Genomic DNA, 21,740 nt, shown 5'->3' on the forward strand with positions numbered 1-21,740 from the left:
CCTTATTTGATTATGCAATAGGTTTTCATGGTAGAACATTTGGAAAATATGAAAAAGGAAAAAGCCACTATGGAAAAACATCATTTTCATAAAACAATTACTCATAGATAATTACCATTTACTTGTATGTATAGGTAGCCTTATTTCTGTGAACAGATATAAATACACATATCCACTTACATTAGATATAGAAATGGCACATACTGTTTCAAAAGCTTTTCCATAGCTATGGATAAGGTCAACAGAAATTTCTAAAAAACTATGGGAAGGAAGTATCTAAGTAAATGTTCTTACAAGATACTTAGACCTCAAGTTAACAATCAGAGGATTAGAAAAGAAATCAACTGATCTGAACTCTCTATCGTACTTTAAGGAAAAGGCATGTGTTAAGAAGTCAACAAAACAAAAAGACCTCAATATGTCAGAACAAACTATGTTAGTTTCCCATGGCCATTCTGAAATTCAGACCAAACACAAATTTAGCCCAAAATTCCTATGCCTCTTCATTTAGAATACTGCATAATTGTCATTTTTTTGGATGACACCACAAAATAACATCAGGAGCTAACATTGACATGACATTTATTAGGTTTTGGGCACTGTTCTAAGTACTTTATACTTGCTAACTCATTTAGTGCTCACAATCTCATGAATAGGTATAATTATCACCCTTATTTTTTGAGATGAAGAAACAAAAGCACAGAGAGGTTCACACCTTGCCAAACGGGGTTTGCACATACTATTCTGATTCTAAACTTTCCTTTTCTCAGGGACAAACGCTGAGATAGAAAGAGTATTACAATAAGCAGAACACTGAAAACCTAGGCTCCTTCCATTTTCTGAGAATTTTGGCTAATGAAGACTTTTACTGTAGGTTAAGATACTTAAGTCTCAAGATAAATTTAATTATAGGAAAAAAAAGAATGATTGCAAATAGTCAATTAACTAGGACTTTTTCATTTGAAGATTATTTTTAAGTATAAATGTGGTTATCCAAAACAGGAATCAGAGTGAAAAGTTGTTGAACAGTTAGTCCAGATGGCAGTTATAGGAACTTGGGGTTAAAAAAGACCATATCTGGGGCGCCTGGGTGGCTCAGTCGGTTAAGCGTCTGACTTCGGCTCAGGTCACGATCTCGCGGTCCGTGAGTTCGAGCCCCGCGTTGGGCTCTGTGCTGACTGCTCAGAACCTGGAGCCTGTTTCAGATTCTGTGTCTCCCTCTCTCTCTCTGACCCTCCTCCGTTCATGCTCTGTCTCTCTCTGTCTCAAAAATAAATAAACGTTAAAAAAAAAAAAATTAAAAAAAAAAGACCATATCTTAAAAGAGTTTATACAATCAGCCCATAATGTCCTCTCCCCTGGGAGGGGGTCTCCTTCACTTGTTTTGCCCATTACTCTCAAGGGGTGTGGTTTGTGACCTCTTATATTTCAAGATAACACTTCCTTGCCTATTATAATTAGATCCCACACATATAAGAAACAGTTGAGAAGAGGAAAAGGAGGCTCAAATATTTCAGGCTCATGTCCCTTGGTTTGTGTCTCTCAACCTGAGTATTTTTCAGGCTAGTCTTCAATATTCCTTGTTGGGGTTTAGCTTTGCTATTTTGCTTCAAAGGCTGACTTTGCTCAAAATGTACTACTCTGTTCCCATATCCCAGATGAAGCCACTTAGGATTTTTTTAGTAGAAATTTCATAATCTGGCTCTTCTCTGCAAAGTTGAGTTGCTTTGCCAAGAAGTCAGACTTTACACCCAGTGGGGCAAAGGGAGCTCTAACTTCGGACACCTGTGTACAAAGAGGCATGTGCTATATCATGGGTGAAGTCTTAAGTTACTGTGAAGCAATGATTCTCTTCCATACACTCAGTAGCTTTACATTCATTTTTATATTTGAGGTAGGAAAAGCCAGCAGGTGTGAACCACACTGGATAGGAAGTTGCCAGGACCTGAGGAATCGAAGTCTAGCATCACTTAAAAAAAAAGGCGGGGGTGGGGGGGAACATTTAACATTTCATGTTAAAAGGAGGGGAATTGTACTGGCAATCTGGACAGGTCCCTGAAGGTTTTTCTAGAAGTCACAGTGAGATGTTTGCCCATTCATTCCAGTAATGACAAACCACAAACCACAACTTGGCAGCTAGTTGTATAAAATCCTTTGAGTATACTCTCTAAAGACGAGGAAATCAGAAGTTGCAAAAAGATGACTTGACTTTATGGATGGCCAAAGACCATGGGATCTATGATGGATGAAGTTACTACAACCACAAGGAAAACTAGACATAGTTGGAAAGCACAGAAAACAAATAAACAAAAATCCACATCATTCTACTAATCAAAGAATGTTACCATTGCCTATGCAAGACAAAATCATTACTATTTTATTAGCAATATAACATAAAGAATCATCTAATCACAGGTATGCCTCACTTTATGCACACTTGGTAAATAAAATTTACATCTAAAAGAACTGTTCAAGTTGCTCACAAATTCCTCTGAACTTGTGTTTAAACAAAGGAATCTCAGGCTGCTGAGCATCAACAGTTACAGAGTGGCACTTAGTAGAGAAGTGGCACTGTGGTTTAGGTTCATCATCTAATTATTCAGACAAAAGGAAGGGAAAGGACATAGTTCTGATAGTTTCAATAGTATATAGTTTGAAGACTGTCAAGTATGAGGAAAAAAATGCAATGATTTTGAAAAGAGGGAGAAAATTGAAGACTGGGAAAGAGGAAGTAGCTTCTTCGATAATGAAAAGTACCATTAGGTTACTGGAGGGGAGGTGGTAGGGGAGATGGGTTAAACAGGTGATGGGTAGGGGCACACAGCTGGCTCAGTAGGAAGAACATGAGATTCTTGATCTTGGCATCATGAGTTCAAGTCCCACATTAGATGTAGAGATAAATAAATAAATTAAAAAAAATAGGTGATGGGTATTAAGGAGGGCACTGGTTGTGATGAGCACTGAGTGTTGGATGTAAGTGGTGAATCACTAACATCTACACCTGAAACTAATACTGCACTGTATATTAATTAGCTGTAACTTAAAACCTTGGAAGAAAAAAAAAAGTCTAAGAGAAGAGTGTTTCTAGTATTCTAACACTCCATATATCACCAACTTGGCTACACCTAAATTATTCTTTAATAAAAAGTGTTTCAATGTATCAAAAATTAAAAAAATTTTTTCCTGTGATTTTTCTATGTTTAACGTGGAAGTCAGAGGAAAACAGGATCTATATATCATCTATAGAAATTTGTGTCAATATTGTGGGAAAGCATGTATTTTGTAAAGCAAGCAATGCCAATATAAGTGATAACCAACAACAGAATAAACAACCAGATCTCAACATAGGTGTTATTTAACACTGTCATTCTCCTTTGTTAAAGGACTGCACTGCTGCAATATTATCCCATTTCTTCCAGCACTTTCAGAGGAAAGCACAATCAATTTTGCAAGCAAAGAGAACTAGGACAATATAAATTGATGGCTTAGGCACTTCCCTGGAGGGCTCCAAAGAATATTCTATTTTTAACTCTCTTTCACTTCAACAGAGAAGAGAGCAAGAAGGAAACACAGTGCTCAGCAGAAAAGTATTGCACAGGCTTTAACAGACTAGTTTTATTTTGTGCAGGTGACGTGAACAGTATTTGCATTAAAGGAAAGCATTCTTAGTAATATGAATCAGACATAATGGGAAAGATAATAAAAAGAACCGAAGAACTGGTTATTCACAATAGCCCTAAATCTAAGGTCATTTCACTTAAGTTTTTCAAGACTAATAACCCCATACGGCAGAAGCACTGTGAGAGTAGATTTAGGTTTTTTTTTTTTTTTTGATAAGCCATTTTGCCAACTCTAATCTGTACCTAGATATCCACAATATAATTTAGATGAACTGTTTCCAAATCATCAAAACCTCAAGTTTGTGATCTTGGTCTGTCTTACGTTTGTTTGGTGGGTCTTCAACTGAAAGCCTCTTAGGTGAATTTAGAAGAAGACACAATTGCCAGCACACCTTCACTATTCTTTTTCCTTTACCACCTTCTGCTCCACTATTTCTGTGATTAAATAAACACAAATACGAACACACAAAAAAGAATCTAATAAAAACAGCCCCATAGGTTATAGCTCATGGCTATTTAAATGACGATCCTATGAAAGAATCTGTACAACTCAAGGAAATCTATGGGTACTTACCAGATACTTTTGGCTCCAGATTTCAGTGGCGGCAGGTTAATGGAGAAGGGAAAAGGGAAATAGGTGGATTTGTAGGTATTATACAATTGTCTGAATCTGTGTTGGTCACACAATACTAAGAAATGCTCATAGAATCAATGAAAAAAACAAGGATAACCAGGGCCATCAAAAAGTAACAATATATAAAATTCCTATTATGTGAGTCAAAAGATGCCAAAAAAGAAACTAACTTTGTACCAAAGTCCCTATTTTACACAGAGAAATCCCTTGTTAATATCAGCCCTCCTGTGCTTATCCAATATGTCCATTTCTTCCTTGCCTGCTTTTTACACCAAGTTACTTTTAAATCTGTACTCTGCAATGCTGCCAATATTCTCTGCATGTTACAGACTGTTTATCCTAAAATGTTCCTTCTATGGTGTGGTTCATCAGGACCCTACCATAGTCTACTGGTAATGAAGCTTAATTGAAACCACATGGTTCTGCGTTACTTGAAAAGCTAACACTGACAATATAATGCATTGATATTCTTTGAATTTATCAACTGGCTGCAAAACTAAAATGACATTTCATTTTACAGAGTTATTCTGTTTTCCACACACATGCGATATCACAGTTTGGAAAAAAATTGAATTATATCCCTGGTCAGCACCCATATGTAGTTTTAGATGCTTTTAGGTGTCTTAGGTCCATTAGATGGCATGCATTAATGCACACTAATATTCCTTAAAAGTTATGTAGCAGTAGAGAAAGAGATGTACTCGACTATTGCTAATGAGTTTGGCATGCTCAAGACATTAGCCTTTTAAGAAAAGCTATAAAGCAAACTGAATCTGCCATTCAAATCTGCTTTGGAAAAGAAATTAAAGCAATAGCTTTCACAAATTTTTAAAAAGTAAATTACATTAAGTCAAGGTTGTCATTTAAATTTAAATCCCTATGTCTAAGTATGATGCATGATTAAAAGGCATAATGGAAAATATAAGCAAATATTAATACCTTAATACAGCATTAAAAAAAGAAAAAAGAAAAGAGCAGTGGAAACCTGAGTAAAAAGAAGCCAGGAAGCAGCTGAAAAAGAGACCGGTTCACTGTGAGAAATGTAAACCTCTCAGACAGTGCTACGGCCCCGAATCCAACAGCTCAGGAACAAGGCCAATTATTGCAAAATATTAAACATATATGGTAAAGCTGCAAACTTTTCAAATGAGTCATAAGAATGAAAGCAGCTACACAGAAAACAGCCAGGGATCCATAAACCCAAAATCTTTGCTGTAACTACTATGTGCAGGAACAGTTTCTTTATATCAAGTTCCTTATATGCAGTATACTTTATAGTACTCGAACCGTAAACTTTATGATAAACAGTTAAGATAATGAATCTTTATTATTACAACTGGCAAGTAACCATTTCTTTTGAAATAGTTGCTTGTGTGACTCGTTTTTGACAGTAAGTCACTAAGCTACTACAAACCAATCCTCCAATATTTCACCTTCCTCAACTAGAAATGACTCACATAAGCTAGAAACACAGTATCATGGAATTTTAGAGTTCACAGAGGCTTCAACAGACAATACAGCAAAACTCCCTTACTTTGCCAGTAAGTAAAATGAAACCCAGAAGCTTTAAGTGATAGACCTAATACCAGTTAAAAATGAATGAGGCTAACAGGATTTTATTCCTATTTTGTTTTCTTTCATACTATACAATGCACTGTCTGAAATGCCTTATGTAGCCAGAATTTCTTCTGCTTCTGCTGATTGGGGTTGACTTAACCTTGTTTTGAATGACCGTGACAGTTTCAGATTCATAACACAAGATATATATATATATTCATTCCCCAACAATAATGATAATACTATTTTCAATTCAAGTCTCATAATAGATGGGAGGTTTGTTGTTAAGGAGATTAACAACTATTGTGGACCTCTGGCACTCCCATGGATGGAAGACCAAAGCATTTTATCCTTGAGATATCTCCCCAACCACCTTCCTGCCCCCAAAAGGGAAAAGAGCAGAAAGTTTTACATTTTTTCTTGCCATATCCCCTGGTTTATGAATATTTAATTTAAAGATTACTTATTTATTGTGCTCCAGTGCAGAAAAACTGTTACTAATCTATTAGTGTTTTCATTATTTGGTTGAATAGTTTTACCCTTTTATGTAATACAAGAAAATAATATGCTGCTTGACTAAATGTTGTTTGGCAAGAAACAAAAAGGTAAGAGATGTAATAAATTATTTCTAATTTTAATCAGATTGGGATGGTGGAATGTACATAGGGAAATATAAGGAAAAGAATAAAAGAATGAAATCCAGAAAGTATAATGTGTATATAAAAAAATGTTAATTACTGAGACATAAATTGCTATAACTGTGTTAAAAAAACAGAAAAAATTGCCTTGTTCATTTCCCAATGCATTTTACTTTTCTATTAGGACACACACAAACATACATGCACACTTTTCTGTAAGATTTAACAAAAAATAACCATTAACTAACTACAAAAAAAATCTTTCCATTTTGAGTTTTTTAGTAGTTCAAATCCTACTAATTCCACAAAAAGGTTATAATTACCAACACAATACTTGCCACTGGCACTACTGAACTTTTCTTTAAAGAGGGATTTGCTCTTGTACTTATTAGCATAACAAATTTCCTTCCCTTTCAGATAAGGATGATTTGAGGATTTCTTTTTTTCTTCAAACTGAAATGATATTCAACTAACTTAAGGTATAAACTGAGATGATAGTACATAAAATAATTGGAAGAACAGATTCTATAACATGTTACATTATGGTAACTTTAAGAGTCAAACACAACATTTAAAAACTGTTCACAAAAACAGTTTTTCTGTGCCTGTACTATACAGATGTACTCTGTTTCCCTCCTTCTCACCTTAACTAGCATTAGGAAAAATCCACAATGAAAATATCACTGAGTATAAAACACGTACTGTCTGTCACATAGATATTTTGGCCCTCAATTGCGAGGAGTGGCATATTCAGCTGTTCTCCATTTAGTGGGAAAATTTTTCCTGAGATGCATTTGTAAAACCACATTGGTCCAACCTGTGATTAAAAGTTTCAATTCTGTAGGCAGTTTGACAATGGAGAGGAATAAAAATTTAGCCATGGAAAAGAACGAAACTTGTAAATTCATATAAACATGGAGTAAAGGATCTTTGCATGCCTCATTAATAGGCTGTATGAAACTTATTAGTCACACACAAGATATTGGAATGCAGAGACTGAAGGTAAATTTCTTTTTTGTTATGACATTAGCTGTAATCTGTATTATAATTTTGGAAGAAAAGAATCAAAAGAGAAACAATATGAAAAGTTAGTCACTGTAGCCCAGGAAAACTCACAAAATAATTTCTATTAGAACAACAATGTATTTAAAACTAATGAATGAATGGTGTCACGATGAATGCTCCCATCTATAAAGAATAACTTTTGATGACTTTCAAAATTAGGGCATGTATTAGTTTATATTATTTGAAGTGGATTGTACTATAAACTTCAGGAAAACTTGAATTAAACGGAGTCATAATTAAGACAGAAGTTGGCTAAAATGACTAATGCTTGCATTCAACATCCTTCAGAAGAACATTTGTCACACATACAATACAGGGCTAGTAAAACAAAAAAAGAAAGACCTAACACTAAGTCTAAGACAACTCCTAGGAGCAAAGGATTAAAAACCTGGCAGCTCCCCCACAGGAATGATAAGTAACAATCCTAACTGGTTAAGGAAGTTGGTGAGTCACAATGATCACTGAAGAGTGCATGAATGAGGAGAAGCACAGACACTTCTCATCAGATTGCCCTGTGTAGGCGTCCTTCTCCTAAAACTGCGGTTCCCCTTAAGAGTGGCACATAATATCAAGAGCAAGAAACTGCCTAAGTGGAGGGTTATGTGGCCTCAGTGACTCACGCTGATGTAGCCTGAGAGCCTCTGACAGTGACAACCAGCTAATACAGTCTCAAAGATGCCAAGAAACATACCACTTCTACACTAGAGTGATGAAAGGCTAAAAAGTACCTTATTACACATCTGGGGCAGAATCACAAATCTAGGTGGGAAGCACAGAAAGAAATGAATTCAGTAAAGATAGTTTTTTATACTGAAGTCACAGTTGTTTTCACAGAAAGATTAAAGAAAATTTGAGAGGGGCAAAAGGAAAAGGATCTTTTCAGTTTTAATATATTTGATATTCTTAGTATTAGATTGCATTTGGTTTAAAAATACCTTTCACTATACAACCGGCATACTGAAAAACAAAACACAAAAAAGATGTTTTAGAACATCATTCCTTTTAAAGGCACAGTGAGTCCGAGACATCAAAATATTTTCACCAGGCTAGATTCTCACAGTTAGGTCACTTTGATTCTTGCTTCTAGTTAGCTGTTCAGGAGGTATCTTAGCTTGCCGAGTCTGTCTTTTGTTGTTAACAGAGGTGGATTATCAGGCTGCAAAGGAGGCTTCACTACAATGGCAGTGAGTAATAGGAAGCTGCTCACCACTTTGCTTGGCATGGTATAGTCTTCACATTATGGTTTGTGGTTCTGTACACGTCAGCATATAAACCTGACAGTGTCATTTTCTGGCAGGTGCTAAGATTTGCCCACTCTTAATCTCACTGGTTTGCATATTCATATGCCCATGTCTGAGACCCTTGATAGATGGAGTGTGGTTAACATCATAATAGTAACACTGAAATAAAGCAGAATGAAAAAAGCAATATCCATAGCTAAGAAATCATGGCCTCAGAAATATTACTCACCTGTCTGCTGTGCAGGCTGTGGCAGTGGTTGGTTTAGATGTGAATTGTAATGGACAGAAGGGATTGGGCGATACTGAGGTTGACCAGAGTGATAGTGGCCTGGAGCACAGTAACAGGCTGGCATCTAGGATGAGTGTTGAGGAAGAAAAATCAGTTTCACTTGCAAAGAAATGTTTTCTCTGAGGAACAACAGAATGTAATGAGTAATAATTCTATTACTACCCAAAAATACATTTTCTTAGCTTTTACATTTATGTGAAAAAATTTTTAAAAATTTCAAGCATACAGGATACATAACAAAAGATACCTACCAATATACCTGGCAATTACATTTAGTAGGTTTAAATTTTTTGGCCATATTTGTTTCCGATTTCTTTCTCTGTTTTATAAAACCAAACACTATTAAAATAGCTAAAGGCTTACTCTAGCATTCTTTTGTCCTATATTCAACAGAAAAACCATTATCCCATAGTTGGTGTGTATCTTTGTTATAAATGTTTTGGAACCTCTACTATATATGTATATCTGTTATCCATACAGAAAATTGTTGAGGATCTAAAAAATTTACATTATACTACTGTACTATATACAACTCCATGCAAATTATTTTGCAATTAACATTCTTTTTTGAGACTTCTCTTGGTTGAAACATATACTGCTAGCTCATCCAATTTGATATATGAACTGCAATCATTGTATAAATTAGTCAGTTTATCTATTCCCCCACTAATACACAGTTGCGCTGGTTCCATTTTTTAATTTTTCTCATATTTCTAATGTAAATTAAAATGCCAATACAAATCCTATTTGTCAATTATACCTTAATAAAGCTGGGGGTAAAAACAGTAAGACTAGCTTGATTATATTTACTTCTGGTGCTATTTAAAAAATTTTTTTTTAATCTTTATTTATTTTTGGGAGAGAGAGAAAGAGAGAGAGCATGTGCATGCAGACAGGGAAGGGGCAGAGAGAGAGAGGGAGACACAGAATCTGAAGCAGGCTCCAGGCTCTGAGCTGTCAGCACAGAGCCTGATGGGCAGCTCGAACCCATGAACCATAAGATCACGACCTGAGCCAAAGGTGGACACTTAACCAACTGAGCCAACTAGGTGCACCTCCTTCTGGAGCTATTTATACTAGTTGTGCATTTCTCTTAATCTGACCTAGTTTGGAATAAGGAATAAACAATTAATTCAGTGATGTAGAAATATGTGGTAAATTAACTTTAGTAGCTTCATAAGCTCTTTCAGGTTCTGCTCTTCCAATTGGATTATTTCTCCAAGAGACACCTGTAGACATCTTAAAGAATGCCCATTTCATCTGGAAACCAGCTGGAGTACATAATTTCTATATCAGTTATAAGCCAAGAATCTCCTAAATTTACTATAACATTCTTCTGATTCTGAAACATTAGATACAATACACATGTGGTCCCTTAACTGTTCCTGGAGGTATCAGCGAACAATAGGTTTTCCTGATTTCAGATCTTAATCCATCATTATACTTTTCAGTATATGTATGTATATAAATAACAGTATATTCTTTTCTCCCCCTTAATTAAAAAGGATATCACTGGGGTGCCTGGGTGACTCAGTTGGTTAAGCACCTGACTCTTGATTTCAGCTCAGGTCACGATCTCATGGTTTTGTGAGTGTGAGCCCCGTGTCAGGCTCTGTACTAAGAGAGTGGATCCTGCTTGGGATTCTCCCTCTCTTTCTGCCCCTACCCTGCTTGTATGAGTGAACGTGCATGCATATGCGCGCGTTCTCTCTCTCTCTCTCTCTCTCTCAAAATAAGTATATAAACTTAAAAAACAGACATTGTTTAAGGCAAAAGAAAAAAAGGACAAAGGAAAAATCAAATGTAATACTAAAAGAATTCAAATAATACAAAAGGCAGGAAAGGAAGGATATAGGAATAAAACAGAGATAAAACAAATGGAAAACAAATAGCATTGTGGTATCCCTGCATTTAGCCATGTCAATAGACATACTAAAGATAAAAGGACCAGACACTCCAATGAGACTGGATAGGACAGAAAAGATGAACTATACACTATATGCAAAAGATAGACTTTAAATACTGAGCATTCAAGGGTGCCTAGGTGGCTCAGTCAGTTGAGTGTCCCATTTCGGCTCAGGTCATGATCTCACAGATCATGAATTCGAGCCCCAGATTGGGCTCTGGGCTGACAGCTCAGAGCCTGGAGCCTGCTTTGGATTCTGTGTCTCCATCTCTCTCTGTTCCTCCCCTGCTTGTGCTCAGTCTCTCTGCCTCTCAAAAATAAATAAACATTAAAAAAATTAAAAAAAAAATATCGAGCGTGCAAATAAGATAAAAAAAGATACCATTTAAATGTTCATCAAAAGAATGCTGAAGTCACTAGATTTGTCAGATAAAATAGGTTTTAAGAGAGAAAAACATTTCATTGCTTACTATAGGTTCCAACACTATACAAAACTGGCAGAATGTAAGGGAGACATAGACCAATCCACTATCACTTAATTAAAAAAAAATTTTTTTTTAATGTTCATTTGTTTTTGAGAGACAGAGACACAGACAGAGTGTGAGTGGGGGAGGGCAGAGAGAGAGACACAGAATCTGAAGCAGGTTCCAGGCTCTGAGCTGTCAGCACAGAGCCCCATGGAGGGCGCCAAAGTCAGACACTTAACTGACTGAGCCGCCCAGGTACCCCAACCACTATCACTTATTGACAGAACTGGACAAAAGATCTAAAAGAATCTAACCAACAACACTGACTCAACTGATACTTAGAGGATAATAAATGCAAAAAAAAAAAAAAAAAGTAAAAAATGAAAGAGATTAAGATAAGCTAAATTAATGGAAAGATACCCCATGTTCATTAAGATTGGAAGATTTAGTATTAAGCTACAATAATATCCAAAGCAATCCACAGATTCAATGCAATCTCTATCAAAATTCCCATGGTGTCTTGCAGAAGTGAAAAAACCAAACATCATATTTATATGGAACCATAAGCCACATAGCCCAGTAGCCAAAGCAATCTTAAAAAAGGACAAAGTTGGGGTGCCTGGGTGGCTCAGTTGGTTAAATGTCCAACTCTCGGTTATGGCTCAGGTCATGATCTAGCGGTTTGTGAATTCAGGCCCTGCATCTGGCTTCGCGTTGACAGCGGGAAGCCTGCTTGGGGTTCTTTCTCTCCCTCTCTGCCCCTCCCCTGCTTGCTCTTTCTGTCTCTTTAAAAAAAAAAAAAAGAAAGAAAGGAAGAAGAAAAAGAAAGATGGAGGACTCACATTTCCTGATTTTAAAACTTACCACAAAGGTATAGTAATAAAATAGTGCAGTACTGGCATAAAGGTAGAAACACAGAATAGCAAAAGTAAGAGTTTATTTGATACCAATAAACCAGAGTACCAACACCATTCAATGGGAAAAGAACAGGGTCTTCAATAAATGATACCAGAACAAACAAATACACACAAAAGAATGACGTTGGGACTCTTACACCTCATTATCATACGCAAAAATTAACTCTAATGGATAAAAGATCTACCTATTGGAGCTAAAGACCATAAAACTTTTTTTTTTTTAATGTTTATTTTTGAGAGACAGAGAGAGAGAAAGAGTGTGTGTGTGAGCAGGGGAGAGGCAGACATGGGGACAGAGGATCCAAGGCAGGCTCTGACAGCGACAGCAGAAAGCCTGACACAGGACTCAAACTCACAAAGTGTGAGATCATGGCCTGAGCTGAACTCGAACACTAATCCCACTGAGCCACTCAGGTGCCCAAGACCATGAAACTCTTAAAAGAAAACAGGGATAAAATCTTCATGACCTTGGATTTGGCAATGGATTCTTAGATATGATATTAAAAGTATCAGCAGTAAAATGAAAAAAAAAAAAAAAAAGGATAAAGTGGATTTCATCAAAATTAAAGTTTTGATAACTAATTAAGGACGTTATCAAAAAGTCAAAGGACAACTACAGAATGGTGAACATCTTTGCAAATCACACACCTGATAAGGGTCTAGTATACAGAATATATAAGGAACTCTTACAACTCAACAAAAAGACAATCTCCTGAAAAAAATGGCAAAGGACTTACGACAGACATTTCTCCAAAGGAGACAGATAATGGCCAACAAGCGTATGAACAAATGATTAACCAATCATTAGGGAAATACAAGTCAAAACCAGAACGAGATATCTATTTCACACCCAAAGGATGGCTAGGATTCACACCCAAAGGATGGCTAGGATAATAATAATTTTTTAAAAGGTAAATAATAAGTGTTACTGCCAAAATGTGGAAAAACTGGAACCTCAATACATTGCAGATAGGAATATAAAATGACACCATAGAAAGCCTGGTGATTCCTCAAAAAATTAAACACAGAATTACCATATAATTCAGCAATTTTATTCCTAGGTATATACCCAAATAAATGAGAACAGATACTTGAACAAATACACGTACCTCCATGTTCATAACAGCACTATTCACAATGTGCAAAGGGTAGAAACATCCCAAACCCATTAATGGTTGAAAAATGAACAAACGGTGGTATATACAAACAATGGCATATTATCCAGACCTAAGAAGGAATGAGGTACTGATACATGCTACAACATGGATTAACCCTCAAACACTGTGTTAAGTTAAAAAAGCCAGACACAAAAGGTAACAATATGGCATGATTCCATTAATATGAAGTATCCAGAATAGGTAAATCCTTAGAGACAGAATGCAGATTGGTGGTTCCAAGGGCTGAGGGATAGGTCAAATGGGTAATAACTGCTTAATGAATATAGAGTTTTCTTTTGGGGTGATGAAAATAAAAATGTTTTGGAACTAGAGAGAGGTGATAGTTGCAAAACACTGTATATGCACTAAATGTCAGTGAAGTGTTCACTTTAAAATAGTTAATTTTATATTATGTGAACTTTACCTCAAAACAAACCAAAAAAATCATAAACACTAAAATGATAGAATACAAATGCTTTCAAGTGCACATGGATCTTGCCCCCAAAAGACTACATACTGGGAAATAAAAGAAGACTCAAGAGATTCCAAAACAAATCTTAGAGTAGGTTCTCTGACCACATGAAATTAAAACAGAAATCAAAACAGTAAGGTATTTAGAAAGCCCCAAATATTTAGGGGCGCCTGGGTGGCTCGGTCGGTTAAGCGTCCGACTTCGGCTCAGGTCACGATCTCGCGGTCCGTGAGTTCGAGCCCCGCATCAGGCTCTGGGCTGATGGCCCAGAGCCTGGAGCCTGCTTCCGATTCTGTGTCTCCCTCTCTCTCTGCCCCTCCCCCGTTCATGCTCTGTCTCTCTCTGTCTCAAAAATAATAAAATAAACATTAAAAAAAATTAAAAAAAAAAAAAAAAAAAGAAAGAAAGCCCCAAATATTTGGACATTAAATAACACACTTCTAGACAAATCATGGGTCAAAAAAGTCACATACAAAAAAGAGAGAGAGATTTTGAGTGAAATAACAAAAACACAACATATCCAGTTTTATGAATTGCAGCTAAAATGGTGCTTTAGAGGGAAATTTATAACACAAAAAAACTTAGAAAGGAAGAACAATAAAAAATCAGTGATCTATGCTTCCGCCTTAAAAAGCCAGAAACAAAAGAGCAAATAAACCCTTAAAATAAGTGGAAGGAAGAAAATAATGGTAAAGGCAGAAGTAGCTAAAACAGAAAATGGATAATAAAATTAATGAAACCCTAAATTGGTTTTTTATTTTTTTTTATTGTTTAAGGAAGGTGGGGAGGGAGGGAGAGGGGGAGAGAGAGAGAGAGAGAGAGAGAGAGAATATGAATATGCATGCCTGAGCTGGAGAGAGATCATGACCTGAACTGAAATCAAGAGAACGCTTAACTGACTGAGCCACCCAGGTGCCCTAAAACTCTAATTGGTTTTCTAAAAACATTGATGGAATTGATAAATCTCTTAAGTAAATAAGACACAAAGAAGAGAGAAGAATGAAATTACCAACATTAAGAATTACATAGGTGATACCATTAAAGATCTTCAAGATACTAAAATTATAAGGTGGATATTATGAGCAACTGTTTGCCAATAAATTTGACAATATAATTAAATTATACAAACTATGAAATCTGATCCAAAAAGAAATAGAAAATTGGATTAGCTCTGTATCTACTAAAAAACTGAATTTGTAATTTTAGAATCTTCTCCACAAAATAACTCCAGATCCAGATGGATGCATCAGTGAATTCTAGCAAACATTTAAGAAGAGAAGAGTCCTACACAAAGTGCTTTAGGAAATTAAGGAGGCAATAATATCTAATTCATTTTGAGGCCAGTATCAGTGCCATCCTGATACTATAACCTGAAAAAGACATTATAAGCAAACCATAGACCCATATCCATTATGAACATTCATGCAAAAATCCATAAGAAAAGTCGAATGAATCCAGTGATATATAAAAAGATGTTATATCATGACCAAGTGGGAGTATGTTCCTGAAATAAAAGCTTAACTTAACATTCAGAAGTCAGTCAGAATAATTCACTGTATTAAGAGAGTGAAGTGGAGAAAAAAAAAATCACATGATCATTTCAACAAAGAAAAAGACATTTTATAAGACTTAATACTCAATTCATGGTAAAAACTCTCAACAAACTAAGAGAATTTCCTCAACCTCATAGAGGGCAAAAACCCCACAGATAATATCACAGTTAATGATGAAAGACAGAATGCTTTCCCCTAAGACTGGGAACAAGGAAGAATATATACTTTCAAAACCTAGCCTTAAGTTAATAAATGAATTCTAGGGAATTTACTTCCCCCTGTTATGTTGTGTGTATATTCAACATCAGAGCTCATAGACAATACAATAAGGCAAGACAGAGGAATAAAAGGCATATATATTGGAAAGGATAATATATGTAGAAATGGTCTTCAATATAGAAAATCCTAAGCAGTCTGTAAAAAAGTACTAGAATAATTAAATTTAGAAAGTCCACAGGATTTAAGATAAATGCACAAAAATCAACTTTATTTCTACATACTAGCAAATGATGAACAGAAAATGAAATTTTAAAATAATCTCCTTTAAAATATCATTAAAAAACATTACATACTTAGAGATATATTTAATAAAATATATGCAGTACTTGTATAATTAAAACTACAAAATACTGTTGGGAAAAATTAAGGAATATTCATGTAAATGTAGACAGATAACATGTTCCTGCATTGAAAGCTTTGATAGTATTATGATGTTAATTCTCCCCAAACCGACCTGAACACATCAGTTTATTTTTATGGTGTACCTACCTTATTGTGTTTCTTGTAAGCTAATTAAAACAAATCTATCAGTCAAAAGGAAACTCAGAAGTGACATACTTTATCTAACTGAAGTATCTACTAGTTATGTGGCTGAGAAGGGAAGATGATGGCCAGCTTTGTTTATGTACACATTCTCACAGATTCTCTCCATGTGAAATAAAAAGTAAGCTCTCTAAGGTTAAAAGGTGAGAAAGCGACGTACCTGTGGTGAGGGCTGCTGAATATATCCCTGCTGCTGAAGCACAGGCTGGCTGACAGGATGGCCAGAGGCAGCATAGCCAGCAGAAGGGACTGGCTGCCCAGGTGGCAGAGGAGGGGGAGGAGGTGGTGGTGGCGGTGGTGGTGGAGGGGCTGCCGTCATGATATAACCAGACTGCTGTGGGGACTGAAGAACAACAGTGGACTGGAACATGGTGGCATGAGGGTCAGAACCATCTGCAGATGGCTGGCGGGCAAGACTCATGTGGCTAAACTGAGACCCAAGGTTGTCCTGCTAAAAAAAAAAGGGTAAAGTCAGAAATCAGTAAGCCTTCCATACACACGTAAACCAAACTTCTAAAAAAAAAAAATACTTCATGTATTTGAAGATGAACTGCAGTAGTATGGGTATCATGTATCTATAACAGATTTGATTTAATAGAACAGCTTCAATAAAATTAGAACTCTAAGGCAGGAAAGTAGGAGTATTATAATGCTGTCATTAATAAATTACTTTTAAAGTAGATCTAATGGATTGCAAAGCATGCAGAAGAGTAGGGTGTAAAAACATTTCACACAAAAAAATGAAAAGACACTTATTTAAATGATGATTAAAGACACATAAGGATGTGTGAAGTGAAAACTGGACATACTTATATTATAAATTAACATCTTCTCAAAGGACTTCAAGGACCGGGTAACTAACAAGGCACAGTACTAATTATTCTACCCCTTTTCCTAAAAGGCAAGATTCTGGTTCTAGGCACTTCTGTTTATCTTATCACACCTGTTGAAAATACTAGCACAAATGAAAAAAAAATGCATAAAATCCACCCCAGTCTTCTAATCTCTCAAAAATAATTTGGCCATAAATTCTATTCTTCTCTAGGGTTTTTCAGTCTCTTCCTAAAGTCAGATGTTGACAAATGTAATCGAGATGAATTTCCTATTGCTTTTGCTACTTGGTGAGCAGGCAATCATGTCCAGCCAAGAGAGGTTTATAATGTACATGCCATCTGACAAATGTTTTCTCTCACTCAACAGCCTAAGGACCAGTTCTGACTAGTCTAGATAATATCATTGAAATGACAAAAATGGGGTTAAAATGGCATCCCCTTGCTCCCAAAGAGCCAGAGATTGGCAACAATATATACCACATTTTGTTAAGAGGAGAATTTTGGAAAAAGTTACTTAAAAAAAATTGTGGCAACTGAGTTGTCAGATCAAAGTCGACACATCTGCAATTTCTAGTCTGCTGGTTTTTGCAAAGTACATTACAGCTATGGAAAAGACAGGGAACTGAAAAGGGGTACCTGATTTAATGACTGGAAATACATGGTTTTATGCTTGCTCTGACACACTCTAGCATTATTAGCCTAATTCAATGAATAGTTTCAAAAGGGAAAAATGTACTAAAATATACCTATTAGTTGTAATTACACAGTAATCTGGCCAAATATTTTAACTATACACCACCATCAGAGTCGTCTTGAAAAAAAGTCATTTTCTTATTCCAACAATCTGCCATTTTTCAAAACATTTTTGAGGCTTTTATGTTATGTTCATTGATACTTTTGATCTTCTCAATGCTGGCAAAATTTTATTTTTTCAGATTGGAAGTGATTTTTGAAAATCATTCACAGCCAATGCTGGTAAATAAGGTTGCCCCCAGCTCAACGCAAAAACACTCTCAATATAAGAAAACGTTTCTACAAAATGTCAAGTGATTTTAAGACATAGCTTGTAATTTAACCTAAAAAGTAGTGTCAAAATATGATGCCATATATTCAAAAAATAACAGCACCACCGGGAAAAGTCTATTAGGCTGTTTAGGGAGACTCATTTTAAGGGAAGGGAAGTAACATTTATTGAATACTCATTTCATGTTAGGCCCTAGGCAGGAATTCCATTCCAACTTTTACATTGTTGTCTCATATACTTAGTAACTATAGAAGGTCACAGAGAGAACACATGGCCCTGGTGCTTGTAAACTCTGAGAGGTAGAATTTAGGGCATACTTTGGATTGAAGAAGGTACCATTCATTAAAGTCAAAGATTAAATTAGAGATCTTCTTGGGAATATACTTAGAAGAATGTCTTATGTAATCATAAGCTCCAATTCACCCTAATAACTGGGATAAGTCTACGGGACCTATGTACTGGGGAAAGAACAGAAAGCCTTAAACCCAGATGAAGGCTGCCACTCCAAGATTGCACAGATTGCACTGATCTCAAGGAGAAAAGTAGCTAAACCATCTTAGGACTAGAATTGTCAACCTGAAAATCATTTCATTGTGGAAAAGCAGGAAAAAATTGGGATTTATATAATCACTGTAATAAGTCAATATAACAAATATTCTACAGTAGACAGTAAATTATTTCTAATACAAGTTAGAAACACTTTTTCAGTATATGTGTCTAGGACTTTAAATAGTCACAAAAGATCGTATCACATTAATCACATTCATGAGCATCCATCACACATCCACCCACAGAAACAATGCAGGAGGTGAATAGAGATATAGTACCACGGAGTATTGCTGGGTGGGTGAGACTGGCAGGAGCGGGGATGGGTAAGGGGCTGTAGAGTACTGAACAGGCTGTGAAGAGGACTGCAGAGGACGAACAGGCTAAGGAATAACAGGTTGGCAAACAATGTTAATGTCAGAATAAAATGTTACAAGAATTGCATAAAATGGACACTTTTTTGGCAAGAGCTTAAACTATATTTATAAAGTGATCTTAAACAACAATAATAGGAAACAACAAAAACAATGCTAAATGAAGAAACTCTACACAGTAAAAAATTTAAAAAACATACCTATGTTTTAATATATAATTTTTTTCATAAAAATATTTATTAGATTCATAGAAACAGGTAATTTAGACATTTCAAATCCTATTATCTAACCCAAACTCCTAGGTTAAGTCAGTAAAAACAAAACCACTCATTCTTACTTCCTGGTTTGATGGAGGGGCTGTTCTATTTAGCATTATAAAACTAAATAAAGAAAAACTTCATTCATTATCAGACAATGAAAACTTAACATAGTATCTATGCCAATTACTATCTGATAAGGCATGATTAAATACTCTTTTGGGACCATAGGGCCTGAATTCTAACAATTTTCACTTTAAAAAATTTATTTACTTTTTTAATTTTAGCAGTTTTTAAAGTACAATATGTTGTGGGTGCCACTAAGAGTAACAGCCTAAAGAACAGCACACACATACATACAGGCACATGTACACACATAAACTTATCTCTTTTACACAAGGAAGATAAACACATTTGTCTTGCAACTACAAATTTTGGTTGAGAGAGTAGATGCCATGTGGAGCTGAAAAACTAGTGACCTGAAATTTTTTCACTAATGATATACTTCTGCATTTCAGAAAAATAAGGATAAGTTTTATGTTTCCCAGGGACACTCAAAAACAGACATTATAGAAAATGAACAATGTTTTAATCATTTCAAACCTTAAGGAGTACAGCTGGCCATCCGCAGGCTAACAGTGGCATCTGACTTAGTTTCCCAGTCTTATATTTTTATTAGATAGTTGATTACAAAAGGGTAATACACATACTGGCTTAACGACTCTCATAATCCATGTTATATAGGTGACAGTCAGACTAAGATAAGTGACCTGTAGACAGCCATGTAAGCAAGCACTGGAGGAACCCAGGTCATTTTATCTAACGAAAACTCTCACTTTTGCTTAAAATGTATACACATGAATCTCTGTCTGGACAGTATTTCCTAAAAGAATACTTTGAAAATGTAAAATAAGCGAACTGAATAAGCTTCCCAAGGAAATAATCTAAATAAGGGGAAAGTCTTATGACAACTCAGATGTGTATGGTGAGTTACACTTCCCCCACAAAATCAACACAATAGTTTCTAAAAAATGAAAAAAATAGAATCTCACAAAAGATCTAGAACTAAAGCAAAAGTACTAAACAAGGTAAAAACTGAAGGATCTATAGAGCCACTGGTTCCTCACTAATCTCTTCACTAGAAATTAGCAAGCTTCCTAGCAGATGACAGCACATATCACACTAAATGAGGTGCAGTGGTTTTAGAACTTCCAAGCACAGGCTATTCAATGTGTTATTAAGTCAGACAACCATTAAGACGTAACTTTCTTCCAGACATCTTGACCTACTATGTAAGTGTCAGATGAAACAAAAGCTTTAGTCGGCTGTAAGATAAAAGAAAGAGGAGTCCGATGAGCACCAGTGGTATGAATTAATGTCTCTGAGAGTGTCAAGTGGTAATGAGACAAATGTGGGCGGGAAGACTCGTTGTTCAAAGTGAAATTCTGACACCACTTAGAAAAGGAAAAGCCTTAGCTCTTCCTTTTCCTACTTAAATTGCAAATGGCTGCAAAACAATATCCACTTAAAAGTGACTGGTTTTGAGAAATGCAGCCCATCTGAAGGCTTTGGAAATCATACTATTATTTTGTTTGGTTATTTGAAACTTCATGGATGGATTATCTCAGTGCAGAAAGAAAGTAGTTACTGAGTATCATTTGTTCATCAATTCTCTATTTTGGTATCTGATGATGAATTACCTGAAACCCTGAAGCAACACCAGGACAATCAACCACGAAGTTTGATGCATATCCTGAGATTTCAAATTATAGTCCATTAAAGCTCTATTCCTTTTTTAAAATGTTTATTTTTTTTGAGAGAAAGAGAGCAAATAGGGTGGGAGGACAGGGAGAGGGGGACAGGATCTGTAGCGGGTTCCTTGCTGATAGCAGAGAGCCCGATGTGGGGCTCGAACTCACAAACCATGAGATCACTGACATAAGCCAAAGTCAGACCCTCAACCAACTGAGCCACCCAGGTGCCCCTAGGCTCTATTTCTAAACTAAGCTACCTACACCTTTATTTAGGATATTCTCATATCTAAATCATACAAAATTATCTCTAAGAGATAATAATCTGAAATATATAATCATAGATGAATCCTTAGACTTTTTTGAAGCCACCAGACAAATACTATTTCCACTGAATGAAATGAAAATCAGTCTTATAAAGCTCCTGGTGAAATACGTAGCAAGGCATAGGCAACTGACAACAAGATGAAAGAGAAATACTTCAGGACCTAACTGAATGAAGGCAACGCAGAGAAGGCCAGGGAGGGCGTTTTACATATTCTAATGTGTACCTGTGCATTTTTAATCAAATGGGGTTGGGAAGTGGATATGGGAGTCTTTGGAAACAGTTTTTAGGC

The 21,740-nt window shown here is 35.8% G+C and overlaps 1 protein-coding gene across 16 annotated transcripts in view; it reads right to left on the reverse strand.

Moving 5' to 3' along the window:
- The window catches only part of R3HDM1 (R3H domain containing 1), a 205,662-nt gene that overhangs the window by 64,812 nt on the left and 119,110 nt on the right, over window positions 1-21,740 (reverse strand). For 12 of the 16 annotated variants that reach the window (XM_058715440.1, XM_058715448.1, XM_058715445.1 and 9 more), the window contains 3 exons: window positions 19,023-19,124; window positions 16,499-16,789; window positions 8,985-9,108 (listed from right to left, as the gene is read on the reverse strand). In XM_058715440.1, coding sequence (XP_058571423.1) covers window positions 8,985-9,108; window positions 16,499-16,789; window positions 19,023-19,124 — 517 coding nt within the window. The remainder of the gene's footprint in view (window positions 1-8,984; window positions 9,109-16,498; window positions 16,790-19,022; window positions 19,125-21,740) is intronic. The other 4 variants (XM_058715446.1, XM_058715453.1, XM_058715444.1 and 1 more) reach the window with 3 other exon arrangements.

The sequence above is a fragment of the Neofelis nebulosa genome, chromosome 2 (genome assembly GCF_028018385.1).
Source record: "Neofelis nebulosa isolate mNeoNeb1 chromosome 2, mNeoNeb1.pri, whole genome shotgun sequence".
Lineage (NCBI taxonomy): Eukaryota > Metazoa > Chordata > Mammalia > Carnivora > Felidae > Neofelis > Neofelis nebulosa.